Source organism: Sabethes cyaneus, chromosome 2 (assembly GCF_943734655.1).
Source record: "Sabethes cyaneus chromosome 2, idSabCyanKW18_F2, whole genome shotgun sequence".
Lineage (NCBI taxonomy): Eukaryota > Metazoa > Arthropoda > Insecta > Diptera > Culicidae > Sabethes > Sabethes cyaneus.
The window spans coordinates 149,439,005-149,453,600 of NC_071354.1; the positions used below are offsets into that span (position 1 = coordinate 149,439,005).

The 14,596-nt window shown below is 40.7% G+C and overlaps 2 protein-coding genes across 2 annotated transcripts; both read right to left on the minus strand.

The window, feature by feature from the left end:
- Window positions 1–1,135: 1,135 nt before the first annotated feature.
- Window positions 1,136–8,412, minus strand: LOC128733931 (transmembrane 9 superfamily member 3). The gene is made up of 8 exons (XM_053827807.1): window positions 8,075–8,412; window positions 7,817–8,012; window positions 6,898–7,385; window positions 6,672–6,838; window positions 6,388–6,613; window positions 6,119–6,327; window positions 5,824–6,054; window positions 1,136–1,911 (listed from the first exon to the last, which is right to left on the minus strand). The coding sequence occupies exons 1-8, from the start codon at window positions 8,150–8,152 to the stop codon at window positions 1,767–1,769; spliced, it is 1,740 nt and encodes a 579-aa protein (XP_053683782.1). The 5' UTR covers window positions 8,153–8,412; the 3' UTR covers window positions 1,136–1,766.
- A 4,065-nt stretch (window positions 8,413–12,477) lies between these two features.
- On the minus strand, window positions 12,478–14,436 carry LOC128737716 (zinc finger protein 439-like). The gene is made up of 4 exons (XM_053832412.1): window positions 14,268–14,436; window positions 13,304–14,211; window positions 13,027–13,234; window positions 12,478–12,969 (listed from the first exon to the last, which is right to left on the minus strand). Exons 1-4 carry the CDS (start codon window positions 14,424–14,426, stop codon window positions 12,484–12,486), a joined length of 1,761 nt encoding a protein of 586 aa, XP_053688387.1. The 5' UTR covers window positions 14,427–14,436; the 3' UTR covers window positions 12,478–12,483.
- Window positions 14,437–14,596: the final 160 nt, after the last annotated feature.

Sequence of the window (14,596 nt, forward strand, 5' to 3'; positions counted from 1 at the left end):
GTTCTACAATTGATGAAGGGACGGTAGGGGAAAGAAATAAAAATTTTTTGGAGAAGGAGGGGAAGAGCGGAAAGGAAGTGGGGGGGGGGGGTATTGGTAGCTATGCTTGACAAGTAGTCATTTTGACTCCTACCTTTTGTCCAATGCTGGAAGGTGCATGAGTCGAACCAAGCTGTAATCTGAGATTATAACCGAATTCGAACCCACGACACCCGCCAGGGCATGTGGTTCGCTGGTACTTGTACCTTTGAACCATAGAGGCGCTGGACAAAAGGAGACCGTAAAATCCACTTCTCAAGAATAGCGACGCGTGTTGGTTGGGTTATCGACACATATTGTGCCGCTTCCAGCATCAATTGCAGATTACCACCGAGCAAGAAATTTTAATCTCTTCGTCCGGTCTCCTTTTGTCCAGCGCCTCTATGGTTCAAAGGTACAAGTACCAGCGAACCACATGCCCTGGCGGGTGTTGTGGGTTCGAATCCGGTTATAATCTCAGATTACAGCTTGGTTCGACTCATGCACCTTCCAGCATTGGACAAAAGGTAGGAGTCAAAATGACTACTTGTCAAGCATAGCTACCAATACCCCCCCCCCCTTCCTTTCCGCTCTTCCCCTCCTTCTCCAAAAAATTTTCATTTCTTTCCCCTACCGTCCCTTCATCAATTGTAGAACCATCGTTTCAAAAAAATAGATTTTTTTATTCGACCAAAAAAAATATGCGTTTTAAGCATTTTTACTTAATGTATAAATGTGAAAACCAAATATATTCTTGCTTTTTAGATAGACGTTATTTTTTTCCTAGCAAAAATCTACGAAAAGAAAGACATAAATGAAAGAAATTTTTTTGCCGGTTTTCAAAAATTTAATTGTTTGAATTTCCATTCCTGTTTCGTGTTAGAAGCGTCAACTCCACTCGTACACACATTTTTTGAGTTTTTTAGGCTGTAGAGCCCACAGGCAATTGATTTTATAAAAAAAATTAACGTGTATCCTACAAATTATTTTTTTCCCCAGATTCTTCCAGCAAATTTCCAAAGTGGGGGGGGGGGGGTGACAAAAATTTTGAAAATAATTTGCATTGGCCTAATATACATTCTAAAAATAATTTCTGTTAAGAAAATACGCAGCAAAAGATGTTTTTTTATGTTTATTGATTCACTATTTTACTCAAATAAAAACTGCCCTTTGTAGTACCACATACAGAAGCTTGATAAGAGTACAATTATTCAGCTATTTATATGCACATCATTCCTTAAATCCTTCCCCAATCCTTAAACTGCGCTTCATATCTTCCGATTGGGGTAAGCTTCGGTGTGTCATCCATCGAAATTTCATTAATCTATACCTATTCTGCTGTCCTCGTACAGTCAACTAATCAGGTGTATATTTGTGTCAAAACCAAAACTTTCTTTTAATAAAAAACATTGCTGTTATAACTCAATGATCTTGAACAATATATGTACTATTTCCTTCGTTTAATAACTGTTTTACACAACTTAAGCTAAGAAACACAGAACTCGATCATTATTACATAGCTAAACAGTTTAGATTAGACTTCAATGTTGCAACAATTGCATTTAAACTTGTTTACATTGTAGCGTTAATATTTGTTGCTGTTTGCTGTTTCAGTTGTGGCTAAAAGTAATCGTTAAATAATTAGTTCTGTCATACTACGAACGGAGACAAAAAAAAAGAATAGCTTTCAAATCGAGAAGCATCACGGTCGCAGCACTCGGGGAGTCGGACGGTTCAGGAACGTAAAATTAGTCAATTTTCACATTGGAATAAATCTTTCGCACGAAAATGTTCGTTCCGATGTAGCCAACCGTGCCGCAGATGATGCCAAGAGTACCGGAAAATAGCGCCATGTAACCGAAGTAGAACGCCGTCTGGAACAGACCGTACATTCTGGAAAAGAAAAAAATGTGTAAAATGATTTTTTTGGTCCACTATCAATTAGAGCAATTTTGCAATACATAATAAAAATCCGATAACAATATACAATAACTGTTGTAACTTGGTTTAAAGTTGACTTTCTGAATTTACACGTTTCAGATTTGAATGTTCTACAAACTGCTGTTATGTATAAAAGGAAGTGCGATTCCACTAAGCCACCTTAATGTTTATTGTTTATTAATCAACTGGCTCGATTTACCAGCTGTCAGCTGACAATAGTGAAGAAAAAGGTTTAGCAAGTTTTGAAAGTTAGTGAGCCCCGAAAGCCCGGGATGTGACTTAGGTATTAATTATGCAAAAAATAAATGATAGATTCGGGATGATTCTCATTTGAAATTCGAATTTATTGAAGTGGACAGGAGTGTTGTTAGTAAGACCCGAAAGCCAGGGATGAAACTTACTAGTTGTAGAAATTGGTCTAAGACCCGATAGATTCCAGATGATTCTTAGTTGAGACCCAAACCTGTCAGAAGGGTTGTCACCGGATAAAAAATTTGGTGGCTGACAAGATGAAGTACACTGAAATAGGTTTTGTGAGGAAATTGCCATCTAGCACGTTGGGCCCCTCTATTCCTGGTGCCAATGGGGGTTTTGAAGAGAACGGATTGCACTGCACAGTCGACCGGCATCCTTGCGATATGGCCGGCCCACCGTAATCTCCCAACTTTCGCAGGAGCACGATGAGAATTTCTCCAACTAGTGCCGGCAACTCGTGGTTCATACGCTAACGCCACTCTCCGCTATCCGTTTGTACTCCGCCAAAAATAGTCAGCTTCGTGTGGTGACGTATGCTCCTTGATCTTGCGGAGGGAAAAGTAGGCTCGATTCCCAGCTTGAATGCGTCGTTGGATCTCCTTACTCGTATTATTTTCGGCGGTGACCAGAGATTCCAAATATACGAACTCATCAACCACTTCCAGTTCATCGCCGTCAATATACACTGTCCGTGGGAGGCAAACGTTGCTTTCTCAGGAGCCTCCTCCTACCATCTATGTTTTTCTACGCATTGATTTCTGATACCATCCTGCTAGCCTCCGTTATTAGTATGGCGTAGATTGCCTCCGCCGTTCCAAGGTTTCTAGTAACGATGTCGAGGTCGTCTCTGAAGCCTAGGAGTTGGCTAATCTTGCTGAAGATCGTTCCTCTCGTTTCGATACCCGCTCGCCGGATCACACCTTCAATAGCGAAATTGAATAACATACAGGACAGTCTATCCTCTTGCCGCAACCCTCTGCGCGATTCGAAATGACTCAAGTGTCTCCGAAACGCGCACGTAGCACATCACTCGCTCCAGGGTAGCGTCAGTTTGTCCGAAAACCCGTACTCGTGCATTATCTACCATAGCTGTTCGCGTTCAAATGTATCGACATTTCTGGAGGATTTGTCGGAGAGTAAAAATTGGATCCGTGGTAGCACGGGCTCCATAAAGCCCGCCTGATACTGCCCTACGAATTCTCTTGCTGTTGAGGATAGACGACGCAACCAAATTTGAAAGAGCATCTTGTAGGTGGCGTTGACCAACGTGATGCTAGCAGTTCTTGGCCATTTTTGTCGAGCTCTGCCGGAAGTCGATCCTTTCCGGCGGCTCTATTATTCTTCAGCTGATGAATTTCTCACCGGATCTCTTCGAGATCGGTTTGGTTTTCGTTTGGAGGCACTCCGAGGTTAACTTCCGTTGCGTCTCCTACTATATCGCCGTTGAGGTGCTCATTGAAATACTGCTTCACCTATTGACCACCTCACGCTCGTTTGTGATTAGATCCCCTCCCTCTTCCCTACACATGTCAGGTTTAGGTGTTTAGCCCTTACTAGTTTGGTTCACCTTCTCGTAAAACTTGCGCGTGTCATTAGCCCGGAATGGCTGTTCCAGCTCCTTACAATCTCTATCCTCCTTCTGGGGCTTTCTCCTCCTCACGATCGTGGTCAACTCACTCCGCGCTCGTCGATACTTGTCCAAATTCTCTCTCGTGGATATGCTTAGATAGTTTTTCCAAGCTCTTTTTTCCCCTCTCGCACTTGTTGGCATTCCCCGTCAAACCAATCATTTCATGCACTCGAAGTTTTCACTCCTAGCACCGCGGTTGCGGCCACGTTGACGGCCGAGCATATCATACTCCATCCGTATTCGCAGCATTTAGCTCAACCGAGGAAGGCAGAGCTACATCCCGTACGTGCGCGTAGTTTTCAGCAACTGCCGAATGTTTAACCGACAAGGGCGGCTTTCTCGCGAGGTATAAATGGTCGACAGTTTAGAGCGCACATGTACTGCTACTAGATAATGGTCTGAGTCGATATCCGCACTCCGTAGAGAGCGTACGTTGGTAAAGTTCGAGAAAAACCGGTACTCGATGAAAATATGGTCGATTTGGTTCAAGGTTCGTTGGTCAGGTGATCTCCAGGTAACTTTGTGGATATCTTTGTGCTTCTTATCACCAAGCCTCGGGCAGCTGCAAAGTTGATGCAACGCTGGCCGTTATCGTTCGTGTCGGTGTCGTGTCGTAAAACTGAGTGCTAATCGATCTAATCCAGGTTAGTTCATAGATTCTATAAATCTGAAGTATAAAATGAAGGAAAAGAATGTAGTAACAAGTTAAAACGAAGATTAGAAATACCGTCAGCAACGAAAAATAACCACGCATAATATTCAACCATCGTCATAGACGCAACAAATGGTATCAACTGTCGGGCTCAGGATTGAGCACAATGATTGATTCTAGGGGTCTCAACAATCACAACATCAAAATATGTATCACGCCTCTCAGCAGCGTTACGCTGTGCTACTGCCGGGACAAACGGTATGAACGGTGCGGTTCGTTAACGTGTCAGCAATCATCGGTATCACCTAGATTCCGACCGTGTTCAAAGTGCTGACTGCTGAGCACACAAGGTTAAATTTGGACGACTTGCACAGCTAGCGGTTTAACCTCATTGAAGATATGCTCTGCCACTTTTGTTGGAAACAAATAGTTAGATGAGCTAGTCATAGCTACGTACGTGATGTTCATGACCTTGTGATGATTATTTGTTCAGTTGTTTTTGCTATTTCTCTGGCAGTAATTCTTCTTCCAGCTTACTTTCAAAGTCTGTTACCGTATTCGCACAGGAACGGTGATAGCGGGTAGTCAATTGGCGCTCTAAAAAGTTGCTTGTGGAAATTACCCCTATTCCTTCATAATTGTGTCAGCTTTAAATATCCTCCTAGTATTTTGCGTTGTCTTCCTGTCATTTCACTAATGACGAACCCTCTAAGGGTTGAATATCACAACATCGAGAGAGACCATTACAGCGTCTGCTGTTAAGTATCCAGTTATTTGAAGGTGTTCGACGAAACCTCGTATGCAGCTAATCAACCGACTCAAGAATTGTGTGGGCATTTATCGGAACTCGATTACCAACTACTTGGCAATCTGTTCCACGGGTGGTTCGTTTGTCGTGATTTCTGGATTTTCGGTTCCTAATTCGGTTCGCCTATTTTTGGTAGTCCTTTAACCCTGGATAATTTTGTGCTGGGTGCCCTTACAGTTTAAATGTCTTAGAATCGGTCGCCAATTTTTATTCATTTAATAATTTCTACAAGGCTATGGGTCTAATATTTATATGGGACGTTGACGATTTTAAGACGCTCACCAAAAGAACTTGGCTTACTAATCCATTGCTTTCTAAGTTAGCGAACACTACTCTGACGAAGGAATAATTCAATAATTGCTAATTTTTGTCGACTCCATATCAAGCTAAGCAAATATAATTTTTCTAAGAAGACTAAACGTGGTTATGAAGTTTAAAAAAATAAATAAACTAGTTACCAATAAATGAATGAATAACCCAATTAGGAATTCGAAATTTCTAGGAGCTTATAATACTTACTTTGTCTTGAAGAAAAAGTAGTAAAACGAATAGATGTACACGTAGATTGCAGTAGACGCCGCTGACATAAAACTGGTCCACTGCCATCGATAGTCTTCAGCATTGAGCAAAAAGTAGGTGCAGACGATTGTTACGCAGACGGTCACGATTATCAGGATCAAGAACACAAGCAGCATAAATCCATACACGTAGTAGATCTTGTACGCCCAGAAGGACGTGAATATAAAGTACCTAGAAAAAACAATTATACTAAAGTGAAGGTCCGCATACAGAAGATGCAACCAAATAGACCTACATTTCTATGAAAATCGATCCGAACGGAAGCACTCCACCAAGCAATATGATTACAAGCGGCTCCATAAACCACTTTTTCTCCGGGATTGGACGAGGAACGGCGTTTACACGACATGGATAGTCCGGTTGTCCATCGAGATTACGCCCAACAATAGTGCCAATTAACGTCAGTGGCAATATCACGAAAATACAGATACATGTTACAGCCACCTGGAAATAGACGGGTGATTACTAGAAAATAAAAAAAGCACTATCAGAGAGGTCACTCACCATTGTTCCGAAGGGAATGGCTCTCGATGCGTGATAGTAAATCGCAATGAAATTTATGAAAAATGCTGTTCCACAAACCAAAGCAGGAATAATGAAAGCTGACAGCAGCATCTGTTTGATCCACAACTTGCCACTCATTCGTGCGTACAGAGATCCACCGAAATAACCATTAATGGGGGATGTCGCGGCATATACGAATATCGATGTCGATAACAATGATCCTCGTCTAAAAGTATATCGTTTCGAACACATCTCATGATTTTAAAATATCAAAGTTTACTTACTCCGTGTATAATTCTCCAAGAATGGCAAAAGTAATAACGCACAAAACCACCGAAGTAAGTTGATAACCAGCGCCGATCAATGCAGAAAATAGCATTGCGTTAGATGCAGGTCTGAAGACGTCACCATGAATCTGTTTCCAGCCGTATTCATCTCCAAGATCTCGTTCCTGCGTAAAAAAACTTTACCAGTATATTTCTCGATTCGTCATTTAATGAAACTTCTTACCATATCATCCGCCTCTTCATCCTTGCTGTACCGAGCGTAATCTTTCCGCAATGTTCGCATTAGGATCATCGATACCAACCCAACCAAGAAGATAACCATCATGAAGCTATTGAAAATACTGAACCAATGTATCCGATGTTGGAAAAAATTCGGGTCCAGATATTTGTCGAATCGATCCTCGAATTTAACATTGCTCGGTTTCCAGTTGACTTCATAGGTGAACTTAATCTTTGCACCCACCTTAAGTTGCTCCTTCTTTTCCGGTGTCAAAGTTACGTCAACTATCTGCTTACCGTTGTAACTCACGTCGAATTTTTTGTGAGTATAAATGTAATACTTTTTATCCTCCTCCTTACCAACCACCCCCCAAATGGGCAAATCGTCAATGTACATCTGGTACCAGTACTGATTCATGACTGCATACACAAATGCTTTGTATTTCTTCTCGGTAAGTTCAACCATGCAAATTTCCGTGGGCGCAATATCATCTAGAAAAGAAAAAAAAACAAATGTTGAATTCTATTACTTCCTTTCCCAACGAAACTAAAATGTTTGTGAGCTAACATCAGGGATATACCAAGAATCCCCCAGAAGTCTCCAACATTACATCATACAACCCCGCATTTGTCATGTACTCTAACAGCTGGCTGCTAAGTCTGTCATATAGAAAACAAGTGGTCAAGATTTGAAAAGGAAATGTAGCTTGGAATCGCGGATTTGATTCACCTAACTCTGGAATTAGTTTTCAAATAGGGGCCATGCAAAAGGATTGAAAAGTTAGGCATCATGCTTCCTATTCAGAAGTGGCAGAAATGAATTTCTTTGATTTCCTCACCTAAACTTGAATGTACTACTGAGACACTTCGTACTATTAAGGTTTTATAAGCATACGTGTATAATTTGTCAAATTTTTACTTACCCTTAAAATCGATTTCGTATCCACTAAACTCTAGCTCTACTCCCTGAAGGGCTTCACTCATAGTCTCGTGGTAATGACTGATGGTCTGTTTGGTTCCAACGCAAAACGGCAACGAAAAATAAGCGTACGTCTCCTGCCGATTGTGGTAAGGGCCGACCGTGTTCATCCATAGAACCACTTCTTCGTGATCTTCGTACTGAAATTTCGTTGCGATTCAATCACAAATAATGCCCTGTCGAGAATGGGACTTGTACTTACCATATGAGTGTGTTCGTCGGCACCAACGAGAGCCATTAAAAGTGCCACAAGTAGTGGCGTACCTATTGATGGTTTCATGTTTTGAAGACCAAGTACTTGCCTTCTGCTTGTCGTATTGCTTTTTCAGTATATCGAAAACCGTCGTCTCTATGAAGCACTAGTACATGGCTTCCAAAATGTCTAAATTAATCAGCTTTTTAAGCCTACAAATGTTACACGCAGTCTTCTGGATAATTTTTATTGCAAAATAATGTTTATATTTCCTCTTGTGGGAGTGGAGCAGCGAAAAACACGTAGACAAAACCGGAATGCAATTTTCTCTTAATTTTTTTTCTTCGTTTCTAAAGTTGTCGACGTTTTGACGTTTCTTTATTGCGAGATTGTTTGCTTTGGTACACGGGCGCACCAATGGTAAAAATAGGAGACTGACGAGGAGACGAGGGGTTTTATTTTTGAAGTAACTCAATGGGTGTCCAACAGTAAAGATTACAACGCACCACAGCAAAAAATTACTTTTGATTATTCCACAGACTAATAAACGTAATACTGAAGCCTCATTCCATCGCCAATAAAAACAATCATTTCAAATTTACACTTAAGCCAAGACACAAACAACAGTCGCTGCGCGAGAACGCCACTCGCCTGCGCTGGCGCTGTTGTCAGATAATATACAAGTAAATTAATAGCATTGCTAAATTTATAGCACAGAGAACAGATTAACAGGCTCGAAGGAAGTAATCGGTTTTTTGTGTGTAAAATCTGTTGGTGGCGCCCTCCAGAAATAGTTTGCCAAACGCATCAAAAAATATCCACGTACCTTTATCAAAATTTTTTTGTGCTGGAGTTACATAGCAGCGATGGCAGCGACATCAAGATTTAGTTTGCCACTTACTGCTGGAGGGGTGCTCTATTGAAGGATTACTCGTAGATTACATAAAAACCTTTTACACACTTTTTGTCGAGTACCTGGTAGTCTGTTCTCTGTGTTTATAGTGACTTGCTCTGCGTCGCACGAAGACACTATAAGTGATGCTAGTAATTTTGCCAAGTTATAGGGGTGACATTGAAACGATGTTTTGTTAGAAAATTTGTTTGAAGTGTTACATCTGTTAGTCTGTGATTATTCTTTACGGTCCAGGCTTGGTTCCAGGAATGCCCGCATTAATCGTGTCCGTTCAGCGTCGATTTCTTAGATTCCCTTTGCGAAAACTGCCATGGAGAAACCTGTTTCGTCATGAGCTATGCTATGAAGCTATGCTATGAAGCTATGAAAGTCACTGTCAACTAATCGATCTAAGAGTCTCAAAGCATCGTAAAATAAATGCATGCCTTCAAAATCCCCCACATGCCAAATTTCGTTTTATTTACTTGATTAGTTCTCCAGTTATGCAGAAACTCGTGTTTCATTTGTATAGAAGCCCCCCTCTTAACCCTCTCTGTCCCATGGTAGCACAGGTGCTCCATGACTTCCGGTACTAAAATTGGCCGATAAAATTTTTGAGGCGTTCAAATATGGATATTTTGATTTTATAACGTAGTAAAAACATTGTTTTACTAACTGTATAGTTGCGTTTGACGAATTGCTAATTTATAGCTTTTTTACATGATGAAAAACTGTAAAACACCAAAACACCTCTGGGACAGAGAGGGTTAAAGGTCTCAGTACATCATAAAAAAATCCTGCTTTCAAAAACTCCCGCATGCCAAATTTGGTTCCATTTGTTTGATTAGTTATGAGGAAATTTGTGTTTCTTTTACATTAAGGGAGGGATTTCAATTCACCTTAGAAAGAAATGCTGCCTCGTAAAGGCCCTCACTTGCCAAATTTGGTTCCACTTGCTTGATTAGTTTGAATCTCATTTGTATGGGAGCCCCCTCTCTTAAAGGGAATAGGGGTCCTAATTCACCATAGAAAAAATCCTGCCTCCTAAGACCCCCACATGTCAAATTTGGTCCCATTCCATCTTGATTAGTTTTCGATTTATGCAGAAATTTGTGTTTCATTTGTATGAGAGCCCTTGCCATAAAAAACGATCAATAAGACTGTCGCAGGGGCCTTATAACCCAATGCCCTTCTGGATTTAAAAAAAAATGGGAGCCCCCTCTTAGAAGGAAAAGGGGTGTCTAACCATCATAGGAACCTTCCTCGGCCACAGAAATACCTGCATACAAATTTTCACGCCGATCGGTTCAGTAGTTTCCGAGTCTGTAAGGAACATACAGACAGAAATTCATTCTTATAGGTATAAATATAATGGATATAATAAACATAAAAAGTAAAATAAAATAGAGCATATATGGACAAAAGTACAACAATCTCACCAGTATTCCTTCGAGTGAAATATAATTGCGTCATTTGAGTTTCCATTAGTGCATCTATATCCAATAATTAGTTTAATATATCGTTCTGATATCCATGTACATTATTTACGGCCAAAGTTTTCACTGTACAGCACTGTGCTGTTGAACTAAAACGCAACAAACCATTAGAATAACATATTAGGCTTACCTGCTGACCTGCTACCTGCTTCCACCTGAAGCAAGAGGCACTAATATGTGCTTATCGACTACACGCGATAGGCCTTTGGCAGTCTGTGGACGGTTCCACTGGTCATACTCGACTGTGGTCGCAAATTGTTGCTGAGGACAAGTTTGCCCTTGCTCCTAGCGATGTAACGTTCATGCGTACTTTCCCGTATAGGACTTTCTCAAGTGACTTTCCTCCTAGAGAGGATTGGATGTCAGGCTACATGGAAAGGAAAATTTCCGACTATGTGGTCTGTTATACCGATGGTTCCTTGTACGAAGGTCGCGCGGGTGCTGGTGTTTACTGCCGTGAGCTAGAATTGGAGGAATCCTATTCGTTGGGTAGTTACTGCACCGTTTTTCAAGCTGAAATCTTTGCAATTATGTGCGGAGCTCAGTTTGCACTTCAGAAAGAACTGATAGGCAAGATTATCTACTTCTGTTCTGACAGTCAAGCCGCTATAAAAGCCCTTTGTGCGGCTAATTCTAAATCTAAAACAGTCATCGCCTGCCACACCCAATTAGAAGAACTAAGCATTCTAAATGCCGTTCATCTGGTTTGGGTTCCTGGCCATTCTGGTATAACCGGAAATGAATGGGCTGATGAACTAGCAAGATCTGGAGCAGAAAAGTCGGTTTTCGGACCGGAACCTGCTTTACCAATTGCGGCATGTTGGATAAAACAAAAGATTCGATCTTGGTTTTCATCTCAACATGTACGTTATTGGGAAAATCTTGAAACTTGTCGTCAAACGAAAAGTTTCATTGTTAAGCCTTGTGAGAAGGTTGCGAAATTTCTTTTGCAACACTCAAAGGTAAATTGCAGTATTCTTGTCAGATCACTGACTGGTCACTGCAGACTAAATTATCATATGGCTACGATTCAGCGAGCTGAATCGTTTCATTGTAATTTATGTGAATCCGACTACGGTACACCATATCACGTAATTTGCAACTGTCCTGCAGTAGCACAATTGCGTCATAGGATCTTTGGATCCTACGTCTTAAATGAATCGGATTTTAGGAAACTAAAATTACGAGACATTTTGATGTTCCTTACCGAAAGCGGTATTGAGCTATAAGCTCTTATTTATCATGAGTATACCCCCCAGGGGGTGTACTTTTGATAAGTTAACTACCAAGGATTGCAGTATCCCCTCGGGGGTACAAAAATCTCTCGGTATATATATGTTTGTGTTTGTCCAAATTCCTCATCCACCCCTTCCAATTCCTCCTGTTTTCCTTCCCGTCCTCATCAGGTAAATGATGACACGGGCAAGATGGGCAAGGCACAAATCTTCCACATGATTGTGAGGAACGTGCTGCTCGAGCCAAAGATGCTGATACCTGATACCTGCTGACAAGGCCGTGTGGCTTACCTGGTAAGCAGTATTAAGATCAGGCAGCCGAAAACTACACAGCATCGCATCTCCTAGCTTAACTACTCAATAGAGGTAGGGGTTTGAGATAGAACGAGCTATGTTGGTCGCTTTCCTGTTTGCCTTTCCCATTTCATACCCATTTGGTTTCCTCTTGCTTAGCGCAAAATATTCCTCTTCCATTTTCTCGATTTTCGATTTTTCCTAGCCAGTTCGAAGAGTGAAAAAACTCTTGTCACCAGCTGACACCACAGCTGGTGGTAATAATAAGTAACGTATTAATCTAGGGTTCCCGAATTATTAAAACTAATGTTGGGTATGTATCATCGTTCAGATCGGTAATTCGTATTAATCTAGGGTTCCCGAATTATTAAAACTAATGTTGGGTATGTATCATCGTTCAGATCGGTAATTTTAAACTATCAGTTGTATAGTTACCTAGAAAAAGTATTCAAACATTTATTTTCTGTACTTACAACTATTTTATGAATGCTGAGCAACAGATTATACATTTGAAAAAGAAAGGGGATCCTTTATGCTTTCGCGAAACTCAAGACATTGCGTCTGCAAATTGGATAAGCTCGTATCCTGATCCATCTCACATAGGGCTGTATGCTCTTTCTTTTTCTTTCTCGTAGGAAATGACTGGCCACATTTTGGGCAACGTTCTATGGACTTTCGGGAGGCTCTAGATGCCCCAAGCAGTTGGTCGGCTACTGGTTTAACTCGCACGTTAGTTCTAAGTCCGTGTGCCAGAAACATATGCTTGTTAAACTGCAAATGAAACTTAAAATCTCTATTGCAACAGACGTAATCGTCGCGATAGGTTATACAAAGATGCTCGTTGAAATCAGTCTGCTCCATAAATGCTGCAAGGCATGTTCCACACTCCAAGTGTTTCGGATTCCTATGATGCTCCATATGCTCTTCCAAGTCATCTGCTGCTGAAAAGGACTTTAGACAGATATGACAGGGAAAGTACGTCTGAATCTGTAAATTCAAATAACTTAATCAGCTTATTCATGAAGCAAAGAAAATAATTTCAACCTTGTGCGTCTTTTCCATGTGCATTCGCAGTTTATCCTTACGACCATAGCTTACACTACACAATGTACAATTGAACTTTATAGCCCGATGGACAGTGTTGTGATGCCGTCGCTGATGGGCAGACGTTTTGAAAGCCATACTACATTCGTCACATGGAAAACTCCTCTGATTTGAGTGGACTTTTTCGTGTAATCTCAAAGATTTTTTACTGAAATTACAATACGTTAATGTTGCCAGCGTCATTTCAGGTTAATAGATGAAAGTATTGGAAACGTACTTTTTGAATGTCAACCCACATGTATTACACTGGACATCTGCAACAGCTAAATGCATGACCGACAAATGCAGCTTAAGTTCATTCGCAGTAAAATACGATGTCGAACAGTATTGGCACGGATATTTACTATCCCCTGCATGCCGTCGAAGATGTACTTCCAACGTATACTTATGCTTTAGAATCGTTCCACAAATACCGCAAACGTATTTAGAATGAATTTCTCTCTTATGCTGTAACAGATCTTCTTTGGTTGGATATGCCTCACTACAGTTAGAATACGAGCACTTCCAAGGATTATCATCATCCGGATGTTCGTGCCTCTCTATATGATTCTGGAACATATCCTTCGAAGTTGTTCGATAAACGCAATAAGTACACTGCAGCATCCTAACCTTAGGCTTCGGCTTTGCAACTATATCGACTGGCGTTATATTTTTGACACCTGCGTTGTCTGTTACATTATTATCTCCATCAATATCAATTAAAAACTCAACAATAGGGTCGTCACAGTGCTTATCCTCAGGAGATTCTTGAATTTTCGGTTCAATATCTTCATCTATGTATTCTACATTGTAATATTCCGTATATTCGTACTTGACACCTCTAGTTGTCGATTTCGTTCCATACGTATCATCATCATCAGTTTTCTTTGAGCGAAATTCCTTCAAAAGGTCCTCTACTTGTACTGTCTCTTTTTTACACAAGCCCAACTCTTTAATTACTTTAATAAGCTTAGCACCGTCGCTTTCGAACAAATCCACAATTGCTACGATATTTCCCGCTTTGAATTGAGCCCATGCCATTAGAAACTTGGTAAGCAATCTGATTTTCTGTTGGTATTGAACGACAAATTCGAAAACGGCAAAGCATGCAGAACACATTGCATTTGGAAGTTTCTCTGAAACATCCTGCCAGTAAGTAACCCAATATTAGCATATCATTAGTCATTTTATTATTGACCTACCTTCGGGATCCCGGTGGTTATATCATCAAGCAGCTCCAGAATAGTTCGGTCCACATTCTCCACGGTACTTGATTTGATAGATATTAGCTCCTCGCTCGCTTTTGGTTGAACACATATACGGCACACATCGGGAAAGTGCTCCAAGTTCAAAATTGTCATTTTTTGATTGCTGATTGATAATTTAAATAATGAAAACTTATTGAAATCAGCTATTAGACGCTACATAACAACTCTCAGACAACCACAACAATCACCACAAATATTTGTATAATTAAATGTAAACAAATAACAAACAAAAGATAAGAAGACAAAAAATGACGGACGCTGTA

Excerpts from the sequence above, each read along its gene's own strand:
- LOC128733931 (XM_053827807.1), bottom strand. The coding sequence starts at position 8,152 with ATGAAACCATCAATAGGTACGCCACTACTTGTGGCACTTTTAATGGCT. Across the intron at positions 6,328-6,387 it reads CCATTCCCTTCGGAACAATG|GTGGCTGTAACATGTATCTG; the intron begins GTGAGTGACCTC and ends GTCTATTTCCAG. Across the intron at positions 1,912-5,823 it reads TACTTTTTCTTCAAGACAAA|AATGTACGGTCTGTTCCAGA; the intron begins GTAAGTATTATA and ends TTTCTTTTCCAG.
- LOC128737716 (XM_053832412.1), bottom strand. The coding sequence starts at position 14,426 with ATGACAATTTTGAACTTGGAGCACTTTCCCGATGTGTGCCGTATATGT. Across the intron at positions 13,235-13,303 it reads TGTGGGTTGACATTCAAAAA|TAAAAAATCTTTGAGATTAC; the intron begins GTACGTTTCCAA and ends TTGTAATTTCAG. Across the intron at positions 12,970-13,026 it reads ACATGGAAAAGACGCACAAG|ATTCAGACGTACTTTCCCTG; the intron begins GTTGAAATTATT and ends TTGAATTTACAG.